This window comes from Manduca sexta, chromosome 11 (assembly GCF_014839805.1).
Source record: "Manduca sexta isolate Smith_Timp_Sample1 chromosome 11, JHU_Msex_v1.0, whole genome shotgun sequence".
Lineage (NCBI taxonomy): Eukaryota > Metazoa > Arthropoda > Insecta > Lepidoptera > Sphingidae > Manduca > Manduca sexta.
Window position 1 is genome coordinate 10,876,884 of NC_051125.1, and position 23,553 is coordinate 10,900,436.

General features: G+C 35.7%; 1 protein-coding gene across 3 annotated transcripts; it reads right to left on the minus strand.

Moving 5' to 3' along the window:
• Nucleotides 1-1,602: 1,602 nt before the first annotated feature.
• LOC115452175 lies at nt 1,603-21,221 on the minus strand. Of its 3 annotated transcripts, none has more exons than XM_030180640.2 (2): nt 21,138-21,221; nt 1,603-3,272 (listed from the first exon to the last, which is right to left on the minus strand). In XM_030180640.2, exon 2 carries the CDS (start codon nt 3,267-3,269, stop codon nt 1,923-1,925), a length of 1,347 nt encoding a protein of 448 aa, XP_030036500.2. In that variant the 5' UTR covers nt 3,270-3,272; nt 21,138-21,221; the 3' UTR covers nt 1,603-1,922. The 3 variants fall into 3 exon arrangements, with proteins under 3 accessions (XP_030036500.2, XP_030036501.2, XP_037293526.1); XM_030180641.2 differs by having other exon boundaries at nt 21,089-21,180; XM_037437629.1 differs by lacking the exon at nt 21,138-21,221 and adding an exon at nt 5,061-5,180.
• Between the last annotated feature and the right edge of the window lie 2,332 nt (nt 21,222-23,553).

Sequence of the window (23,553 nt, forward strand, 5' to 3'; positions counted from 1 at the left end):
CATTTCTGTACATTTGATAATTTCTAAAACATGTAAAGCCTAGTTTAGTGAATCTAGATTAAAAAAAAAAATAAAAAAAATAGACATATCTCATAAAACTAAACAAACAAAACATCACACATTTATCCTCGAAAGGGTATGTAGAGGCGCAACCAGGGCACCCACTTTCGCCAAGTGTGTTCCGTCCCATGATGTGATAGGGGGATGATAGGGGGCGAGGCTATCGCCATAGCGGTCAAATTCCAGACTCCGGGCTGATACTGAGCAGAAAAACTCAAATATCACTTTGCCCGATCCGGGATTCCAACCCAGGACCTCAGAGCGCTGCCGTACAGCGCATTCAGTACCACTACGCCACCGAGGCAGACACATATCACATACTTCAGATCCAATAGAATGTCGCCTGATGAGAAATGATTACCCCTCAGTAGTTGACACAATGAAGCTGGCTTGTTGAAATCGGATATACGCAGGCTGATCCAGGACCGCGACACACGTAGGCCGCTATGGCGGGTTTTAATTGTATACGGTGGTTGCTATCTAGGCGGATATAAAATATATCCTACTACCAGCAAAAAGGTTGACATAAACTGGGCGAACATGCCTATAGATGTATAGTTGCCTATATAAGTGCAGGTAACATTAACACAAGTGCCGCTCTCACTTTTGCGCCACGTAACGCGAGCGACATTCCGCCGGCCCATTTCACCGCGATCGTTACACACATCATGTGTTGTAATGCAGTCGTAACTCCAATGTCAATACGCAATAAATAACCGACTACGTGGTTCCAGCGACTCCGCTCGTATGGAGATTGTCTCTAAGAATTGGATCCTGATATCGAAGTCCATCCTTACACAGAAATTCCGCCGCCGCGTCTGTTTTTTGAAATGATAAACTCAAAACTGAATGGACTTTGTTGATATTCGTATGGAGATAATTTGAGATCCTGGGAAGGATATAGGCTACTTTTTATCCCTGGAAAAGATAGAGCGGGATTTTTTTTTCACGTAGACAAGGCCACTAAAGTGTAAATAGAGCATACTGCCACAAGATAGAAGTGAGTTATAAGGTAATTTTAATATTATAAATATCTTATCTTTACGCAAGGCTGCATTGACTGGCCTTGAATCTCCAGGCAAAATAGCGTATAATACTTGTAATTTTGACAAAGAATGTTAGATGTGTTCCTATAAATCTGATGTATAATAAACCATAATGTAAGACAGGCTCGTATAAACGACATATATCATAGGACAATGGCCAATATAACTGGCGTTTATAGCAAGTTTATAGGTACTGAGTCTGTTACTGCAACTAGGCAGCTAATAATGTCAGGAAGAACGAATATTTTTTTATACGCATACGCTTTACATCAAGAGGGTGGACAGACTTCTTTTGAGGTTTAAACCCTTTATTTAAGTATATATGAGGCGATTCATATTTAAAATCAAATCGTTTTTACAATTTCTTTACCATTCACAAACGGTTTTTAAAATGAATGTCTAAGAAGAAACCAAGTCAATATTAAAATTCTCAATATCTCATTATAATTGAAAATAAACCTAATCGAAACTTTACTGAAGGCAAATGAAACACAAATATTTCGATATGTTTAATCAAAATTTGCAGTCTCTATTTTCAATAAAGTTTATAAATATTTTTAATCGGTTGCGATCCATCTTACCTTCTAAATAAAAGAACAAATCGGTTTTAAGGTATTTAAAATTAAATTAGACACTAAATTCGCTAGTTAGGTAAAAATTTGAGGTCATCTTTATATAGAAGAAACAATCCTATCAGCACCCTTGTTCCAAAAACCCAATGCCCTTAAACCAATTTCCACGGGAAAGGCATCCCCTCTACCACTAAACTAACCTCAAGACTAGAACTGGTAAGTATTACGTCATCTAAAACATTTTTCATGGAACAGTAACAGGCAAGAACATTTGCGGATCACCTAATTTGGGCTCGAAACGAATATTTACTTTAGTATCACCATCACCTACTTCTAAGAAACTATTCCAATCCAGCATCCAGTAGAAACCATTCTTCCTTGGTGGGGGTAATTCAGAATCCCCTGGTTTTGAAGGTGCTGCACCACCGAAAGAATCTTCTAGATCCGAGATAGAAGCACCAGAATCTGTGTCAGCCGGTACGGAATCAGGTGCGTCAGTCACAGCATTTTTTGGTTCTTCAGTAGTTGTTGAGTTTTCCGAGGTGCTGTTCGTCGAATTTGCCTGTCTCTTAATTTGCTCGTTCTCTACAATTGCTCTAAGATCTTCCAATGGATTTATACCTTTGTTCAAAGGTATAACTTTAACAGAATCGTAATCAATGGGTTCATAAGAAGCAGTGTCCGTCGATTTTGGTTTTCTTGTTTTTGGCATGTCGTAAGGGTAGCTGGTTTCTTTTATTTCTGATGACGCGGTCTCTAATTCAAATGGTAATTCAGGTCGCAGTGGCTCGTATAAAAAGTTATTAGGAGATAATGATTGTAACTTTTCATTACTTGCTTTTAGAGCATCAGGGGAAATCAGATCATACGTTAGCAATATATTTTCTGGCAGCTGAACATTTCCATCAACGATTGTGGCTGGCGGTAGTGGCTTGAACCCTTCAAGAGGTAACAAAAAGTGGTCTTGACCGGGCGTGCCTTTTAAGCCATGGGCATCCAAGAATGCTTGCAGTTCAGCAGGGAAGTTATCCTTTTTCTGATATGCCAATCTAGCATTGTCTGTCAAAGTGTCTAGAAGTGTGTTGGATTTTAGTGTCTTTACAGGTTGAGGTGTTACTGCTACTGGCACAACCTCGACTCGTGGTGGTCGCGTGTACAGCTCTTGTAAAGACGACCCATCACGTGGAGTGTATGGTAAAACTACCATTAATGTAGACCCGGCTTTTCTAGTCGTATGTTCAACGGAACTCGGTGGTATTGAAGTTACTTCAACATCTTTATCGATTTCTGGTATATTCTCTAAAGAATTAGGTGTTTGAGTGATCGGATTTATTTCGTTTTCAACAGTATTTAATGTCGTGGTAGTTTTTGCTTCTCCACTATCTTCAGTAGATTGCCTTGATGTCGAACTTTTTGCATCTTCTGCTTTGATATCGTTCATTAATTGTATGATTTCATCTCTTGTTAATCTTGGTAGTTGGAGATTAGCTTTTAATATACTTTGTACTTGTTGGACTGTTTTTTCTACATCTACTGCACATTCTGATGTTTTCAATAAAACTGCTACAAGACAGCACCACAGGATGTTCATTTTCTGAAAAGAGAACAAAATGAGGTTGAAATACAATATGAAATATTTAATACTAGGAGAGTTTGCGATCATTATCGCTAACCCAGTATTTAACCGTAATTTTATCTGATAAGAAGTAAATGATCCAAAGTTCGGAAAATATTGTCTAAATGACTCCTGAACTCTATATTTTACCTCCGAAACGAGGTTCCGAATTACGTCATTTCGCTTTATGATTCGGGTTTGTGTTTATTTATCTCGCGAGAGAATATTTGACATAAAAACATGGTTTCACACAAACCGGCGATTAACCAAATATATTATGTCAGTTTTAAAAGCATAATCAAATGTTCGGAATGCGGTTACTATTAAATAAGTTAGTCATTTATTTAATGCATTTGACCTACTGACCGTACATATTTTAATAGTAGAGTTAGCATAAAAAGTTTCTGATTTTATCCGCTAAGGTAACGTCAACATAACTTCAGAGGCAGAAGTTCACCGTCGTACGTACACCCGCAGTTTCAGGCAAGTATAACACCATATAATCGTAATGTGGAAAGTTCTCTCCAGTATTGAGAGGCTTGAAAACGCGAAGTTGTTATCGGCGAAAGTTTCGATTACAGAGCAATTTTGTATGCCGAGAGGAATCTAACTATATCCGTGTAATTTTAACGGTTATTCCTTTTAAATATACATTGTGGAGTTTAGGAGATGTTTTGACTTTGCCCATTTGTTTTGTAAGTTTGAATATTATCTTGGCGTTGTTGCGTAACAGTGCGTAGTTAATGTTATAGGACATAACAGTTTACATAATCACTTTCATTTTCTTATTCAAGCTTAATATCTTTATAATTTGCTTGTTCCTTTAATGCTTATGGCTGCTAACAACGGAAAGACGAAGCGCAGACGAGGTAATGGCGCCTAAGAATCGTACACCTGTCATTTTTGCTTGTAGAGTTTAATGGAATTATAAAGATCAGGTATCGAGCAGGGCGTGGTGGTGAACTAAACTGAAAATATTTTCTGGTACACATAACATTTTAATATTTTATTAGTTTAGAGTAGTAGTCCAGTAATCTTACAGTCAAAGCCAATGCTAATCAGTTCATTAGATAAATATCTATTGGCAAGGTCCTTTTTTATATCTTAAGTAACACAACTCTTCGTATGAATGAAAGATTTTTTTTGGGAATTTAGGGCATATTTTTATGATTACTTTGCCTCATAGTTTGCGTTACATTGCTGCTCGTGCTTTACGACCTACCTCAATTCCACATTCTTCGACCGCGATAGCAATCGCTTTTGTCTTCAACATGCTTATTATCCAATAAACAAAGGCATGTTTATAAACCGTGACCATATGCATTCTGCACTTTCTACATCGTGTTTACATCCAAGTCTCGAACAAAGGTCTTTTCACTGATTTTATTAGCTAACAGGTCAATTCAATTTGTTCTTCTATCCTATTTTTTTAATTGAGAGAGGTATCTCGATACTGATTCAGCAATTCAATTTTTATACATTTTCAAATAACAGGTTTGGTGGAGTTATTAATTCGTGATAATTTAGCAGATTGCAGTTACCCACCTATTGAGAGACAAACGATAATTTACACCCGTTTACGTAGAAAATATTAGAAAAATTATGCGTGCATAACATTACGTCTTTTTATTAAACGGTAAACCTGATAAGTAATATTTTGCCTACCAACGCTCCTGAACCATATCTGCACAATTGTTACGATAAAATATACACCTTTCATAAATAACAAAGCGATCTCCATATAAATAAAAAGTCCGTGCAATATACCATCATATTCCCAATTTTTTCGCCGCCTTTGTACGTATGAAGATATCTGGTAGCTTTATTTCCTTCATAGCGTATTTTATTTGTGCTTGTATAAAGCGTTATCTGTCTCACATCACCTGTGTCAATATGTGCCAGAAATTGTGTTTATGGTACAGATAAATAAAACGAGAGTTGCAAAGGAGACATCGTATAAAGAGTGCTTAGAGCGTAAAGATCCTAAGTTAAGATTTAAGAAGTAATGATAATAATGTGTCACGCAAACATCGTGCCTTTGTCTGAGCTTCCAGAACTGTAACAGAGGTCGCGGGTTAGATCCTACAGTAGCAAAATTTGGAAAATTCATTGTCATTTTAGTGTAAATATAATTGTAATAAATTTCAAAGAGTATGCATTCAATGCGTCGCAATTATTTCCGTGCGCTTTGTGGAAGGTTCCAAGGTATGTTAATTCACGTATTTTTATTAATAATTGAAATGGGTTCATATTTATTTTTAAAAATCCGAATACATCACGCACCCTGCACGGTCGTGTTCAAATCGTAATTTTTCGATTTTCCTCAAGTCAATTCCTCCTTATGACAAAGCAATAAAGGTGTGCTTACGCAATACCCACGAGATGATTGAATTCATGATATAAGCGGTCAAAAGTAAACCTGAAAGATAAAAGATAAATCCAGGTACCGGAGGAAGCTTAGTTGGAATATTATTGGACAGCGCTCTCGATCCCGGATTTCCATAAGGAAACAACGGGATAGAAAAACAGTTCCCGCTTGATTCACAAACGATAGCGGTAATCGACGAATTGTCTACGGACTGACGCGCGAATTTCATATTGAATATATTTATAACATATTTTGTGGCTATTATTACCATAACTGACTTATTTTTGATTATTTTGTGGAAGAATGCTTGTAATTAACTATGTTTTAAATACATTTTCGATTTAGCATAAAATCGTGCTACTTTCGAATAATGATTATGAGTTTGAGTCTCATATTTCCTTATCACAAAATTGATACCAATACTTAAAATGTAGTAAATCTTAACATTTAGCTTATGACGAAGTCCTTTTCTAAAATGATCCTTTGTTGACCGTCTACGGCTTTGTCAATTCAGCCGCCTATCATCACGTGCGTAAATCATCAGTTTTGCGTTTCTTTGAGCCTACACTGCTGATTGCATTTAGGACAACGATGGTGGTGGAATATATTTCATATCCGCCTTTTTCCCTGAAGGGGTAGGCAGAGGCGCATCTGGTGTACCCAAATTCGCAGCGCGTTTTACATGCTATGATATGAAAGGGGCGAGCCTTTCACCATATCAGACACAAATTCTAGACTTCGGGCGGATACTGTAGAAAAACCCAAAAAATTGTGTCTATATTTTTTCAACATTTTTGATAAATTCTAAAGAAATAGAAAGTAATATCCCAATTTGTCGTAACCACTAGCTTTTACATCATAATTAGTTCATTCCACGGAGCCCGGGGATTATGTTAATTAGAAAAAGGCCCTCGTCGGCCAAGTTTTCAAATCTTTGTAACCGATTAAAAGCGGATTAAAATTGATTAAATCAGGTAATCGGTCATCGGGGACTGGTCCGGAAGACCATTAAGTAATGAAGGTAACGTAGTTTTGGTTTGATTGTTGTTAAACGATTTTATTAGATGCCTCTTTAATCTTACTAATATTATAAATGCAAGTTTTGAAGATGTTTGTATGTTTGTTATAAGTAAACGCGGAGACTGGATTGGATGTTTGGCACATGCTAGACTACTGCTACTTTTTAGTCTAATTTTTGTATTTTCAAATACCATATTTTTTTCGAAATGACTCTTTTGAGTATTATCGTCAAAGATCGCAATAGACTCTGCCCATTCGCATAAAATTCCATATTGCAATGATAAAAAGAATTCATCATAAAACGTTTACAGCTTGACATATCCTCACTATTTAGAATATACCTGTAATTTTGACAGAATTCCACGACCGTCAAATTTTATAACTTACAACTATTTTGCGCACTGTAAATTGAACCCTAAAATTCGCTGTTAAGGTTTACTTTACATCCAATTCGGTATATTGACAGCCCAACCACAATATTTTCATTTTATTACAATCGTTTGTCAGTTCATTTTGCCGGCGGTAGATAAAATATCTCACACATTTTGACGTTAATTTTTTATGTTTACATTGTTGTTGGCAGAGGATATTTAATTTTAATTGGTTTGGAGAATTGAGTTATCAGAAATATTTTGATGTTGACGAACCATATTACATTATATTTTTTGAGGATCCTCCCGCCTATAATCCTTAGAAAAATAGCAATGTGGGTTCTTAATAAAATTTGCTGGTGGTAGTAATGCCATCTGGATAGCGAACATCGTATACAATGTGTTAAAACCCGCCATAGTGGCCCACGTAAGTGTGTTGAGTTCCGGGATCAGCCTGTGTATATCTGGTTCCGGCATAATTGTGTCGACTGTCAAGGGGTAATCATTTCTTCTTCGACATTCTATTAGCCCACTCCACTTACCATCAGGTGCAGTGGGGACACTTTACCCTATAAAAAAATACAAATCAATGTAACCCATCTGTTCGTCAGTTTAAACCTCTATAAAAAGTACAATTAATTGCGGATGCGTCAAACAAGGTTACTAACCAAACGTAACCGATGTCCCACTAACCGATGTTTCGTGTCAGTAACCGACTCTTCGGCCTTGCGATTACGGATTCGACGTGGTTAGACTGAACACACGACATCGGTGTAGGCGTGAAAATTGCTGATCATCATTCTATGTTGCAGTCAATTTACAAATCATTTGAGATAAATCTAACTGTCTAGTTTAGAGGTTCATAAACTTTTTTTTCTCATAGACCCCTTTTAAAACTTTGCTGGTTACTGTGGACCTTCTTTTATTGTTTTTTGCAGAGAGTGCATTACAACTACCGCCCAGCTATCGCGAATATTTTGGGGACAATATGTTGGGGTCACCGTTTCTCTTATGACCCCTAACAATATTATCCGCCTACATCGATAGGTGATGTCAAGCAAACATTTTAGTTCTTTATTATCAAATCAGATAAATTTTCGTTGACCCCCGCTTACGAATTGTGGAACTGTACTTTTTGGTCACGCCAAAGTAGACCCTCGTCAAGTCTCCCGTGGATCCCGAGGGGTCCACCTGGACCACTTTGAGAATCAATAGTCTAGTTCATAATTTCCAATTTCGTTTCGGGTTTCGATTAATGCTCACAAAGATTTGCCGACCTTCAATGCTAGATGTCATAAAATTCACCCCATTTTCGATCCTGTTTACAAGTTATAGAAGTGTGTTTGCTTTTGTCTGTAATATCTACGATATAGATATATCTTACCATTATGAAACCGATATTGCCTGTTAGTATTTTTTTTTTATTTAAATATTTGAGGATCAGTTTAAGCTTATACGATTATCGCTTATAACAACTTCCAAAACCGTATTATCAGTGGTCACTCCACACACCACTGGGTTTATGTACTTCGCAGGATACCTTGGTCAAAGTTATTTTAGGTTCAGATTATGTTATCTGGAATTGGGTCTGAATATTAAAGCTTCGGGTTGGTTCAAGCTTAGATTAGATTGAATTAAGCCATTTAATTCCAAGGGATAGTGAAGTACATTTTCCATTACTAAACGTCCGATTGCGGTCTGATCCTTTACTTATTTATTCAAATATTTCTAAATCCCACACATGGTTGAGATGGAAATAAAATTTAAGAATTATGTATGGGTGGGTTGGGGTAAGACCGGATTATAGGGTAGTTCCGTTGACTTTAGATTACTGTTAATTGTAGCTTAAACGATTTCAGTGATAACCACTTGCGGTGCATCACAATACAACATTTCAAGAAATTCACTGATAATTTACTGATTAACATTCATATAATACAGCATAATTTACATGTAATTAAATATGTATTCTCTGAAGAACGGTGTCAGTTCTATATAAATATTTTTTTTTAGATATATCACTTTACTTTATCTGTACATACTGTATAGCTGTTTGTGTTTCCCAAAAAATAAATCCAGAAAAGATGAGTGTTCTTACATATTTGCTTTTTTCAGAAAACCGAACTAAAAAAGCAAATTAAATAATATCCGGCCTTTTCAACAAATGCCAAAGCCATCCCGCAACATGTTTATTTAAGGTCCGGTGTATTGTGTAATAAAGTCACTGGGTTAGAAATCAATGAATCACATGTTTTTACGACCGCCAGTAAACACCCGTGGTCGTCAGCATTTCTGACATTATAACGGGCGCCAGACTGAGTGATCCGAATCGTTCTGGGAATTAATGTTTCTATTTTTCTGGTGACAATAACACGGATGAGGAATGACGGGTTGTGCAATGATTTATGTCTACTAATCTGGTATTGGCATTTGGGTCGCTTGTCATTGATATCTATTTTCTTTTTTGTGAATGGCGAGAGGAGAAAGTCTTTCGGTTAGTGGTGAATTCCTAATCATAAATCGATGGCTTCTAAGTAAACTATCGTATCTCAAAACGGTGATTTTCACTTTTTAGCGTTTCGTTATCTAAGTGTGTTTACTATCAAAGCTATTAAAAAATCTTCATGGGTTTCGGAGTAAACAGTAAAAAAAATCTTCATTTGACTTTTTATATGGCTTTGGAACTGAACAGTACCTAGTAACGAAACGTAAAAAAACTGTGAACAGCTATTATTCCAGATACGATAGTTTACTTAGGAGATATCGAAATACTGGCACTCTGGGAACTTAGAAGTAAAGGCCACTGTACCAAAGACTATTGTCATTCTAAGTCATTTAGGACACCTGAGCTTAGTCGACGGCGTGAGTTTTTATTTGATTACCTTATATTTGTCGAATGATATTTATTCAGAAGAAGTGAAACAGCCGCTTAACTAATAATTCCTACTAATGAAATTAGCTTCTTCAAAACGGCACACAACAGTGTATTTACTTAGTTTAGCAAGAGAATTAGAGAATGCTACAATCAACACCTATCCAAACTCTCGTATACCATCTAAAAGTATTCAAAATCACCGAAGACCTATCATGTGACCTCGCACTTAAACCTTCACAAAACAATATAGACATTGGTAAAATTTTCAAGACGTTTGATGTATTAAACAGTGGATCTTGTGAAGCGTTTAATCAAGAGACTAGAGCTCGGCGCGTAATATCTGCCAATCACCCGCAGCTGTAGATTAAACATGAACAGGCAATCGTTGGTATTAATTCGTGATAAATGTGGATTATTATGTCTGTATTACTTTCGTAATTAAATGCACGATTGCTTAGTTGGGAATGGAAGGATCTGGCGCGACGAGTGTCAGCAGGTCGAATCCTGAATTTTTGAAGTTAAGTTTGTATTGTTTATTAGTTATCATTGGCTTTAATGGTAAACGAAAAACATCGTTAGGAGACCTACATACGTGTCAATAAAAAAAATAACTTTGTAAGTATCTGAAGTTTGACATCTCACACTTGGCTGGCGTGGTGGTCTAAGACTTAGAGCTTCTAAGTAGCTGAGGACACCCCTGCCCACCAGTAGAATATAATACAGGTCTAATGGAACTATTACTTTCGTAACCTGATTAATTCCATAGAAGACTTCACCGATTTTAATATATTTCGTTGGCTCAATATAACAAGGTCCTATGTGAATTTTGATATATGTTGATATGGAGATTTTTAATTAAAAAGACATTTAATCATGTGATACAGTATTCAATTTGTGCAAGATATATAACATAAAAGTTTGTAATAGTTAGCAATTATTGACCGGCTGACGACTTACATGACAATTAATTTTGGAAAATAAATGTTATACAGGCAAAGTTTCTTTCTGATGGTAAGTAGGATATGTTTTATATCCACTCGGATAGCCACCACTGTACCCAAGGTGTTAAAACCGGCCATAGCAGCCCACGTAAGTGTGTCGTATTCGGGGATCAGCTTGTAAATATACGGTTCAAACAGGCCGGCATTATTGTATCGACAGCCGCGGGGTAATCATTTCTCGTCAGTCGACATTCTATTGGACCCCACTCCATTTACAAACAAAAGACTTTAAGGCTATATTCAAAAGTCAAGTGAGCGTCAGATTTGGTAACAGACGGTCGCGGAGAGCTCTCAAAGGCCGATCTCAAGATATTGAACACTCGAGGATATTGCTCGGTTGGACGCTACATTCTGATAGCCATCGAAGTAAAACAATGTATCTGGGAATGATGTTGAATTGCGTATTTCTTTTAATAACTGGGTGACGAGACGAACTTAACTATTTTATTTTACTTAAAAATATATTTTTAAGGGACGTATTAATAAATAAATATGATCTTTGAGTCTGCTCTCAAGTAGATAAAGACCAAAACTTCAAACATAGTTTAAAATTTCGAATGTGTTCACCAATTTGTGTCACTAACTGTATACAGAATAGAAACAACGTGGCATCCATCCAAAGAGACTCACCATTGAGATATCTACTTTTTGGATAGGTGGATGTATTAAGTAGATCGTAAATAGATAAGAACTTAAATATATATGCAGAAAAGTCCCAAACTCTAAGGGTCAGGCTGGCAACACGAGATATAAAACGAATGGCTAATCTCAAGGGCATAAACCTGGCCCTAATTAAAGCTGCCCTTACGTACGTGACAGACTAAATGTATTAGGGACGGCGCAATTAAAAAAATATGTAGATTTCACATACATAAGCATTATGTCTATCCCTGAGGGCTGGGTTGAAGGACACTTTCATATTTAACGAGTTTCTTAATTATTTTGCTGTTCAGTATTAGCCTGAAGTTAAATATAAGCAGATGTTTATATTGTTAATTGCTTTTTGTAGTCATTTCCATTGTTTAATTTCAATTAAGGCATAGGTTTAAGGAAGACAATCTAGTCTTAATGTAATTTAGTGCTTAAGTATTGTTTATAATGATTGTGTTCTGTGTTATGCCAATTGTTAAAAAAAAGTTAGTTATAGCGATAGACCCGTCCTATCACATCATGGGACGGACCAGACGTAATCAATAAGTGGGTGTCCTGGTTGCAACATCACCTACCTATTCGGAGATGAAGAATAGATGTGTGTTTGTTTTTTGTTCTTAAAAATCTTAAGATGTGTAAATATTTTTAGACTATTGGAGGAAGTCCTATTTATAGAGACTTGTGTTTATATTAGTTGGATTCTTGAAATGTCACATAAAGTAATAAACTTAATAGATTCCTATAAAATGGTCATCAATATAAACTCATCTTTGTTCAAATTAAAAATAAAACTGGTGACTTCAGGCGTATAAAGGATATATAAAATTTTCTTCAAACACTAAGATTTAGACATAAGGAAGCGTCCACAATGCGTTACCGCGGTCTATTGTGACAGACCATTTCCTTTCTCCCGTCGGCTTTGTTCAAATCCATTCACCTTTGAACTGGTATTGTGCCATGCACGCGAAATGTTTTTCTAATGGCAGGTCTTATTAGAGATTCTTTTATCGCCTTATTAGTGAAGATTGGAGTACCCATGGAGTATTTCCTGGCATGTCTCATTATTCTTTTATCACCTTATAGGTAAAGAGGAGTACCAAGGAAGTATTTTAATTTTTAAAAAGACGCTTTAATTTTATTTATAGCAGGTTAAGAAAAACAAACAAATGAACAGCTTTTTTGAAGTAAGGGTATTCTGAAGTGGAGACCGCGAATTAGCAAACGTAGGGACGCCCTCTGGCCAGATGGCGGGACGACTTGCACAAGAGGGATGGCAGCGACTGGATACATAAAGTAACAGACTGGGCTCTAAGGCGTACCTCGGAAGAGGCCTATGTCCAGTAGTGGACTGCAATGGGTTGATGACAACTCCTGTAAGCCAGGATCATCAGTGGCACGCATTTTATGACACCGAGCGGTGACTCTCGGCGAGTCTCAGGGAAAACTAATTTGTCATTATCCCGCAACGAAATTAATCAAATAGAAAGGTAGGGAGGAGGAAATATTAATTTTCCACTTCTCTCCGTAGCAAAGCATTTAAAAAGAGTAGGGACAGAAAGACAACAGTATCTTCATGTATAAGCAGTATTAAAAGAAAAATGGTTTATTTTATAACGTTATAAACTCTAAATAGCCGAAATTAACATTAACCAAAATCACTTAACAAACTTTCTGGATGAAATACCTTGTAAAACTGAACAGTTTTTTAAATTTGATTAGTAAAACTTCGAATCTCTAGCGATTAGGCGTAAAATTATGTTAATTGTAGTCATTAAGTAAGAATTATTAGGCTCCCTAGATATTGGGCTGACACAGGGCCGGTTACTTCAAAGCTTTTTGAAGTCAGTTTAGTTAAAGTAATCGTTAAATTATTTATACTTTAATGTTTTACGTCATATGTAAAACATTTATTTTCATTAAGAAAATAGCTAATGTTTCATTAACTATTTTCATACGGTAATAGAAATTAGTTATGATTTTCAATAAAGGCAAAGGGAGACACATATTAGTACAAAAATATACATAAATATTCAGACTAGAGACACAATTTTAAAAAGTTAGATATCTGTTTAGAAAATGAATAACCGAATTCAACTTTAAAAACTACATATATTTTTGTAATGAAAGTAATATAAGTTGCAAAAATTTATAAATTTATAGTCAACCAAAGCTTTACAACCAACCAACGTTTTAACACACAGTTTATTGTTAACTAACATTGAAACAATCCGCCTTTAAAATCGTTTACAAACCCATTCGCTTTAACTGTTGGGACGTTTTAAATTTTGTCTTGTGTAATATTCGAGTATTTAAATAGATTTCATTCGTTACTCTAGACATTTTTTAACTAACTACATTATCAAGTGATGGCTCACGTTGCATAATTTGTAAATAACAAAAACAGGTTAATCACTAATTAAAAAAAAAATCCTCTAGCTGTGAAGCTTAACATTCTACTGATATTATAAATGCGAAAGTTTGTGAGGATTTATGTATGTATGTTTGTTCCTCTTTCACGAAAAAACTACTGAACAGATTTGGGTGAAACTTTACAGTGATATTGGTTATACGTCAAAATAACACATAGGCTACAATTTATAATGATTTTGTGTAATTGGGTCATAATATAACGATACATTTCAAATAAGTCGGAAAAAAATATCCTGGAAAATTCCTTTACGCGGATGAAGCCGCGAGTAAAAGCTAGTGTTCTATAAAACATTATCATCATAATCACTTAAATTAATTAAGAAGTAAATTTCAAAATAGTATTACGTAAATAATAAATAAAATTATTCATGTAATAAATTATACAAGATGCAATAACACGTCTACCGCCAACAACGTTCTACACTCGAATGCCGGTGACGTCACATTATGTAACAAAATGGCGGCCTTTATGCAACTGTCAGTGCTACAAATATACTTTCGATTTACCGATTTTTTATCCGAAAAGGTAGCGATAGTAAACCTTGTAATTTTAATGTATGACATAAAAATGTCTACGCGACACGGTGCATCGAAAGTGAAAGGTACAGCCTCGACTCTTCGCGAGTCTCGCGTGAGAATATTTTTTGCGGCAAACAATTTAATCATCCATTACGCGGTCAAAACAAACACGTCTGTCTGTGTCAGTAAAGCGGGCGCAATGAATAGCTTGCGGGAACATAATTACTATTTTTTGCCTCAGGTGGTAGGTGCTTGGTTATTCAATAAGTGGTCTCAATGTTAATAAAGTTTGTACATTACGTGAACGTACTTGAGTATGGACATTGAGTTTCTAACTCCGACACAGATAAATGTACGCTATGTATTAGAGGAATATGAACATACTTATGTGCTTGTTATTTTTCTGTCTGTAATACTTTTTGACTTTGACGATGTCATTTACGTATGTTGCCTTCCTATTTAGGATTACGTCAAACAATGCCATACATACTGTTAATATATTTTTTTTTGTATAAAACATAATATGCTCAGTAAAACACGAACTGATGTGAAGTAAGCTATAGTTTGCTTCTGCTATTCGTGTGGTGATTGAATCTGCCAGGGGCAATCTTTTTATTTCCTCTTTGAGCATTCTTAATGTCTGTTTTGTACAGATGTTATGGTTGTTACTCTGGTATTTTGATGCTGCAAACTATGTAGATCACAGAAAATTAGGTTACCCGATTTATTTAAAAATAGGGTCTAATGCAAGTATATATAAAAAAATTATAAACTTAACACCAACATTTACTCTAATGGGACCATTGTGTGAACCTACTTTAATAAATAAAAACGTATCAAGGAAATCGGCCCACAAATCTCAGAGTAATCAATATAAATACGAATTGAGAAAGAAAGACAAAAGTCGTTTATTGTTAGGAACAATATAACAATTTTAACTAAAATATAGCAATAATGATTGAAGAACAACAAAAAAAAACTATATAAATTCTAATTATTGCACCAACAATAAGTCATTCATCTATATGCTGCAGTAAGTAACACTACAGCGCTAGTTTTCAAAACGAAACTCGGATGACGTACACTAGTCTAGTCGGCAGATATTTAAAAAAAATATAATCTAGAATCTATTCCTTTTTTGAAAGTCTATTAGGAATTAGGAACATTTAACATACTTATCCTCTTTACAATATGGCCAAAATAGAACATAATCTTCAAAAAAACGTAAAGGCGTACGAATATTGTGTTGAACTCTGTCTGTATTGTCATTTGCGTATTGTTATTTGTAAGCAAACCACGTCCACAATTTCCTTCTGTACGCGTGTACGTCTGTTACACCAGGGAAGACGCAATCTGTGTAATGCCTGTGCCTTGCAATGAAGAAATACAGGCTGATAGATGGGTGATATGCGTATCACGATTTATATGAGCTGAATCTAAGGTAGCCCTTTATAATGTATAAATGTTAAATATCGAGTTAAACGCATGCTGTGTCCATTATATCGTAAATATATCACTAGCTTTTGCTCACGGTTTCGTACGCCTAAAGGAGTTTCCCGGGATATATTTTTTTTCGAACTTACTTGATATGTATCGTTATATTATGATCGAATTACACAAAATCATTATAAATTGTAGCCTATGTGTTATTCTGATGTATAACGAATATTACTGTGAACATTCATCCAAATCCGTTCAGTAGTTTTTTTGTGAAAGAGGAAAAAACATACATAAATACATCGATACATCCATACTCACAAACTTTCGCATTTATAATATTAGTAGGATTATATTTATACAATTATAACAGTTAGTGGTGTAGATGTTTTTTTTGTAGTTAAAGGGTCAGTGTTTCTGGGTTATCTAATAGTTTAAAAAGATCACCTCTGCCCATAAACAGTTAAAACCAAAAAAACAACATTGTGCCCTACGTAAGTATGTCGCGCTTCAGGATCAGCATGTGCATATCTGCACTCAAAAAGGCCGCTATAATTATGTCGACTGGTGAGGCTGGCCATATCTCATCAGTCGATTCTCGCATCTTACCCCACCACCTTACCACCAGATCTAGTGGAGCCAGTCTGCCAAAACCGTATAAAAAGTATATAGATAAGTGATGTCAACCTTAACGGTAAGAAATACAGATCAATATGATTATGTAAATTTCTAAAAAAAATCTACTTATTAGTATTTACAACACCCACAATTTTAGAAGAATCACGAATGCGTTAAAGAAATAGCAATGAAGAGGAGAATCCGTATTCACGTTTTTGATGAGCCTTTCAATAATATTATCATTCTATATTTTCTCATCGAGACGAATCCGCCTATGGTCATACGTTTCCCAACATCTTTCGTAAGACCATGCTAAACATCGTTGCGAATAGACGAGACCAATCAATGTTGCAATTTATTTTGCGCAGCAATACTTTTTCGTATTTAATATCCTTGAGTTGTTTGTTTATTTATTTCTAAATTTGTTAATTTCAGCAATTTCTCACTTCTTGATGTTTTGTTGTTAACATTTAGGCTGCGGACGTGGTCTTGCGTTTGAAATCAATGCGCATTATAAATTTCCTAGAAGTGTTTTTTTTTATCAAAAAGGTTGGTTGGGTTTGGAAACTATGCCTAGTGCCCATGATCCTGTCGCTATCATTTTATAGTATTTATAAGGTTGGCGAATAATGGGTGCAATAGTCGAATCTCTCCATACTTTTTTCTGTATGAAATGATTCTGACTTATAAACATTAAAAAGAATGATTGATTGATTGATGATGATGATGATTGATGATAAGTATATTATTATCTAGTTAATAAAATGTTTAACATTAAATAACAGGAACCAGTAGGTAAATTTGTACTCGAGTTCCTGAGTATAGAGCTTAAAAGAGTATTACTAAAAACGTTAAGGAGAACGTGGGTGGTTAATTAATAAAAGATTATCATAATATATAATGACAACTAAATCTATATCTATATGGTCTATATTCCATCGGCAGAAACCCTTCATACAAATAAACGTATTTTCAAAACACCTAAGCCAGATGTTTAATCCCCTATAAAGTTACATTGATTCAAATCCTGGACCGGGGTTGACAGCGTTTAGTGGTTAAAATCCGTAGTCAATTCGTTTCTCGGCGCGCACGTTAAGCCTATAGTTGCCAAATGGAGGCTGGCAACCCGCCAGGTTACAAACTATGGCTTTACACCACTGGGCAATAGACAAAAAAGATTATGTTTTATCCAAAGCGATATATGGTTAGAATCGATAAGCGAGCCCGGACGCTATTTCCAAAACTATATTGACACCAAAAAAATTCAAGTAATCTGATAGTAAAATTATCTGAGAGGTGTAGCGTGGATTCTTGTTGTCGCGCCCAGAACCAAAATATTCAAGACATCGGGCGAGTCAAAATTAGGTCTTTTCAAGAAATATGCCTCTTGAGCGACACCTGTCCTAGTAACCACTGATACATGCGACAAGTAAGACAAAATAAAGATTTTATTACATATTTTACCGATCCCCTAAACGTACCATCCGGAAATGACAACCTCTTCCCCCTCTTTTACAACTACGCTAGGCCACACATTATTATGATCAATAGTTTTTTTCCTATGGGCTGGCTAGTGGGTATTAATATTAAAGATTAAATACGACTCTACTTCAAGGTTCAAGGGAATTCAAAACAGTAATAACTAATTAAAAACATGATTTTACGTTTCATTCGAAGCTGTTCAAGAGAATTTCGACTTCATTGAATCAAAACAGAAATACACCAAATTTCGAATACTTCAGGGTTCCAATTCGGATTTTAAATTCCAACCAATAGTACGAGACAAAAATATACTACTGTTCGTAAAACTTAACGCCTACCACCTTAGTACATTAAGGTTTCCGAAGGCATAATCATTGTATGGGTCCATCCCGCCCACTCCATTTCAGTTTAGCTGTACCGAGACTATCTGCAATAACATTATCGTTTATAGCTATAGGATATATCCTATAAGATATTATTCAATGTAAATTGTACTTTAGATATAGTGGTTTAAAGGCTTTATTAACTCGATATTAACTGACTATATTTTACAAAAATAAATCGTATACGAGACGTCGTTAAGTGTGGTATCTGAATGTCTATTTCTATCGCTTAGCATGGAAGTGCACATTTGATAGTAGACAGACAGCGGCATACACATGTTTAGACCGTTCGGCTGTCATATTTTCCGGTTGTTAATATTAATAAAGTTCAATTTGTGGCAAAACGTTGTGTGTTTGCTGGTGGTAGGATATATTTTGTATCCGCCCGGATAGCGACCACCATACACAAGGTATTAAACCCGCCATAGTATCCCTCGTAAATGTGTCACGTTCCGGTATCAGCCTGTGTACATCCGGTTCCAAGAGGCCGGCATAATTGTTTCGACTGTCGAGGCGTAATCATCTCTCGTCAGTCGACACTCTAATGGACCCTACTCCACTTATCATCAGGTGCGAGGAGTCACATAGCCGTGTACGTAAAAAAATCACCTTAATACATGGTGTAAGTAGACTTGTAATCCGGTTTAAAAAAAATGTAGTCATTGTACCATTTTCTGGATTTTATAAAACCTATTACGAAAGATGCAATGCCAAGCAACGAGATTGTATAAATTATAACCAATAACATTCGATACGAAACAGTAATTTATACCCTAAATGGTTAAATCCTTAAGGTGCTAAAGCAGTAAAGACGATACCACGAATATACATTTGAGGAACATGGATTTGGGAATTTATGCGCCATCTGGCGGTCGACCGTGACTCGGCGCACGTGCATTCGGAATGTAAGGCATTCAGGAAGCTGAGATTTCTCAATTTATACACTAAAATCAAATTCACATGATATCAATATTATTGCGTTAATATTTCAGCGCAAATCTATAGTTTAATATTTCAGCGCAAATCTATAGTTTTAATCTGAAGAATTTGCGCTGATATCAGAAACTACTAAACCGACCTTTTTTTTACTAATAGGAAGCTGCATTATTTATGAGTGCTATACTTTATACTTTATAGTCTACTTTTTATACTGAAAAAACTGTTTCACGCGGGCGGAGTCTCGGCCAAAGGCCATCATATTTATAAAAGAGAGGCTGACAAGTCAGTAGGTCATATGATGACAAATGATCCCGAATATCACAAAACATGCCCACCTGGAAATACTGCAAGCGAAAATAGTCCTACAAGGACATGTTTTTTTTGCTTTGAGTGACGAGACGAGTTTGCCGTTTGCCCGATGGTAAGCAATACGACCGCCCATAAACAGTAGAAACACCATCCAACACCTTTAACTACAAAGTATTGTTTGGTATTCCACTGCGCTCGCCATCCTGGACATGAGATGTTAAGTTTCATTATGTCCAGCAGTTACACTGACTACAATGTCCTTCAAATCAGAACACAACAGTGATTACACACTGCTGCTGCGGCAGTAATAGACATTGCAGTGGTACCTACCCAGGCGGACTCTCACATATGAGAGACCTACCACCAATAAAATAAAAAATGTAAAAGAACTATATTCTTATCGCAAACTACATGTTTTCTATCATCGATAGATATAATGGTAAGCTTCAATCGTTGACCCCATTTTTATTTATGTAAATGGCAATTAATTTTGTATCTTTTTTCATTAACATTCGTCTGCGGAGACCATCTCATTTACATAACTAACAATAACCATTCAAATTTGTTTTGTAACTAAAGTTAATTACGCAATAAGAGATGATGTTAAAGATATTACGTATGTATTTATATGTTACTAGTTTTTGTATGCGATTTTGCCTATAGTAAACCTCATAACTGGGATAAAAAGTAGCCTAAATCCAAGTGTAAGGGATTTCCTGTTAGTAAAAAATTTTCAAAATCGGTTCAACAGTTTTAGAGTCTTTCGATTATAAACAAATATTTCCTTATTATAAGTATACTTGTATAGCAGTATATTATATATATTTGGGTATCGGTAATTTCTTGTTCTGATCTCTCATCTTGAGAGAATTTGGGAATTCTAGTCTAGTTTTAGGTAGGGATTTGTATTTCTAGGTACATAACGTTACTTAGTAATTTAGTTTGTAATTTTCTAAAATTCGTTGACCTTCGCGCTTTCTTCACAATAACATAATATTCAAAAGTATACTAATATGTTATTGTTGTCTACTGACATAGAAATCTGGGATTATATATAAACTTGAAAACTTAAAATTTAAACACTGTACCGTAAAACCTTTTTGAAACGTCAGGAGAAAAATAAAAAATATAAAAAACCGCAACAAAATCCGACAGCTCTTTTTTCCGATATCTTACCTTCGCGTAAACATAAGAAATCATAATACATTTCAAGATTAATATTAATTGTTTATAGCATGATTGGATGACATTGGCGAAGAGTGAAATAGCACACGAGTTATTACACTGGATAGTTGCCCACATAGATCTACAATTACTTGAACATTACCAGAAGGAAAATGCAAATTATTCATTCTAAATCTTAGAGGAATGCCTTTCTCCAATTACGAATACCTTTTTTGATCCTTATTCCAACCACTTCACAAAAACATCAAATTCGTACCTGATTTAATGTATAACTGAGCACCCACACACTAGTTGACCGTCCACTGACGGACCGACCACTATACTGTCACTTCACTCCCACCATTGCGGCAAGAGCTGATGAGGGATTGAGTCATTCACTTCTATATGAACTAATCGCTTTGTGGGGTTTGGTTGTGAGAGCCTGCGTTGAGTTCTCTGGTCGGGAATCTGATTTTTTATGGGGTCAGCATGTCCTTATGGATAAAACCCTGAAATAAATATAGATAAAAAATAAACTTTATTTTCTAAATAGATGACGAGACGAGTTAGGTGCTGAGTTATCGAAGACAATTACATTCAAAAATTTAAAATTGGTATGTCCTGTGAGATTGGACTGTCCTGATCTATAACCTAAGTTACTTAACGTATTTTTTTTTTGTTTCTTAAATGTTATTATATTTTGAGAGCTTTTTTCTAAGTAAAGGTATCACAGTTTACATTTTCCCCGTAAACAAATTTATACCTATACGAACAGAACATCGAGCGAAAAATGTATACATTATGTAACAAAATAATGTCTCAGCGTAGTTTTATTACGGTACCACTGCAGTGTTGAGGTCTCTGGTTCGATCCCTGGGCCGGGCAAAGTGATATTGGGTTTTTCTAATGAGTATCATCCCAGAGTCTGGAATTTGAGCCGAATGTGGCGATGGTCTCGCCCATGGCATCAAAGGGATGAAATACACACAGCAGCAAATGGGTTAGTTGCGTTTCTGCCTACCCCTTCAGGGATAATAGGCGTGAGTGTGTGTAGGAAAATATGAGTTATTTATGTCCTAAACACTAAAATTTATCGAAAGAAAATCCAAATAAAATTCAAAAATCATATAATACGACCTAAAAATCGTTTACAGTTTAACATAGCATGGCAGACGCGGAATGCAAAACCGAATAGTGTAAATAAAGAAGAAGCATTTTAACACGACACGCGACGCTCGCAATCCGCGCGAGCCAAACGCACATACAATGTGAGAAAACTACGATCGTATGTTTATTTACATTTTTATTTAAATGGATTTTACAGCATATATTTCTATACTGAATATGATGACTAATCAAACCTTACAGCTCATGTGATGGGACCTAAGTAAAATTTTTGTCCGTTTTGTTTTAAAACTTGTAAATACTTGAGGGTAAAATGCCGTCTTAGTTCATTATTTTGTATCCCGCTTTGCTATGGAGGGAATTGGACAGTTAATATTTCCAATTCCCAATCTCTCTATTTGATTAATTTCGTAGTGGGAGAAAGAGATTCACCGCTTGGTGTCATAAAATACGTGCCACTGCTGATCCTGGCTTACAGGAGTTGTAGTGGCAGGTTTGGGGGCGAGAAAGTCTTTCAATCTATTGCATGTTATAAGGCCAATGGAAAAATTGAAGTATGCTTAGCTTAACATGCATAATTAAGAAAATTAATACTTTGTTTTGATAGTTTTCGGTCTGCAAATAGTGTGAAAGATTACTATGTGACTTAAGTTAAACTGAGGTCGTATCCAAATTCCCTGTCTACACACGTTAACTTTGTTTAAGCAAAAGATATATCCAAGCAATATGTTTATATATATACATACATTTATTTTGTTTTTTATTAGCGTTTACGATTTTAGTAACTCTCAAAAGGAATAAATTTTCCCCGTTCCTTAATATTTTTCATTGATGCTCCGTTCCTATTAGTTATGGCGTGATGTTATACAACTTATAAACTGCCTGAATGAATGGGCTATCCAAAACTACAAGATTTTTTTCAATACGAATCAGTAGTTTCTGAGAGTAGCGTGTTCAAACAAACAAACTCTTCAACTTTATATAATAGTATAGATTTAAAATATATCTGCACGTGAAAGTCGAGGCGGAATTTGTTCAGCCGAATGAACATGCACACGAAATTATTAAGTTTGTTGTAAGACTTTCCCCCTTATTCATAAACGTTTTTTATCTAAGGACGAAGTAAAGCTGTGATAACAAGCCTGTTTCTCAGTGCCCAACGGCACTGAGAAATAGACATAGGGCCGTTGTGATTGGTTATTATTGTTGTATTTCAATATTAGCCAATCACAACGGCCCTACGTCTACGCACTGCGAAGACTGCCATGCCGTCAGCACTGAGAAACAGACTTGTTATCACAGCCTTACTCGATCGTTAGATAAATCATTGGCAATTAACATCTACGTGAGATGATTAAGTAGCGCTCGTAGAAGATGCGAGGTACGTTATACACCTACGCTGGTGACTTATCAGACCGATTCTAGCCCGAAAGATACGACCACAGTTTTGGCAGCGGATTTCTGTATTTGTGTATGATGGGGGTAAAACGGCGTAGTTGCGCCGAATTTCGCGCTTGTGGGCTAGCTGCTTAAACCAGGCCTCATCGTGAGCGGAAACACGTCTATGA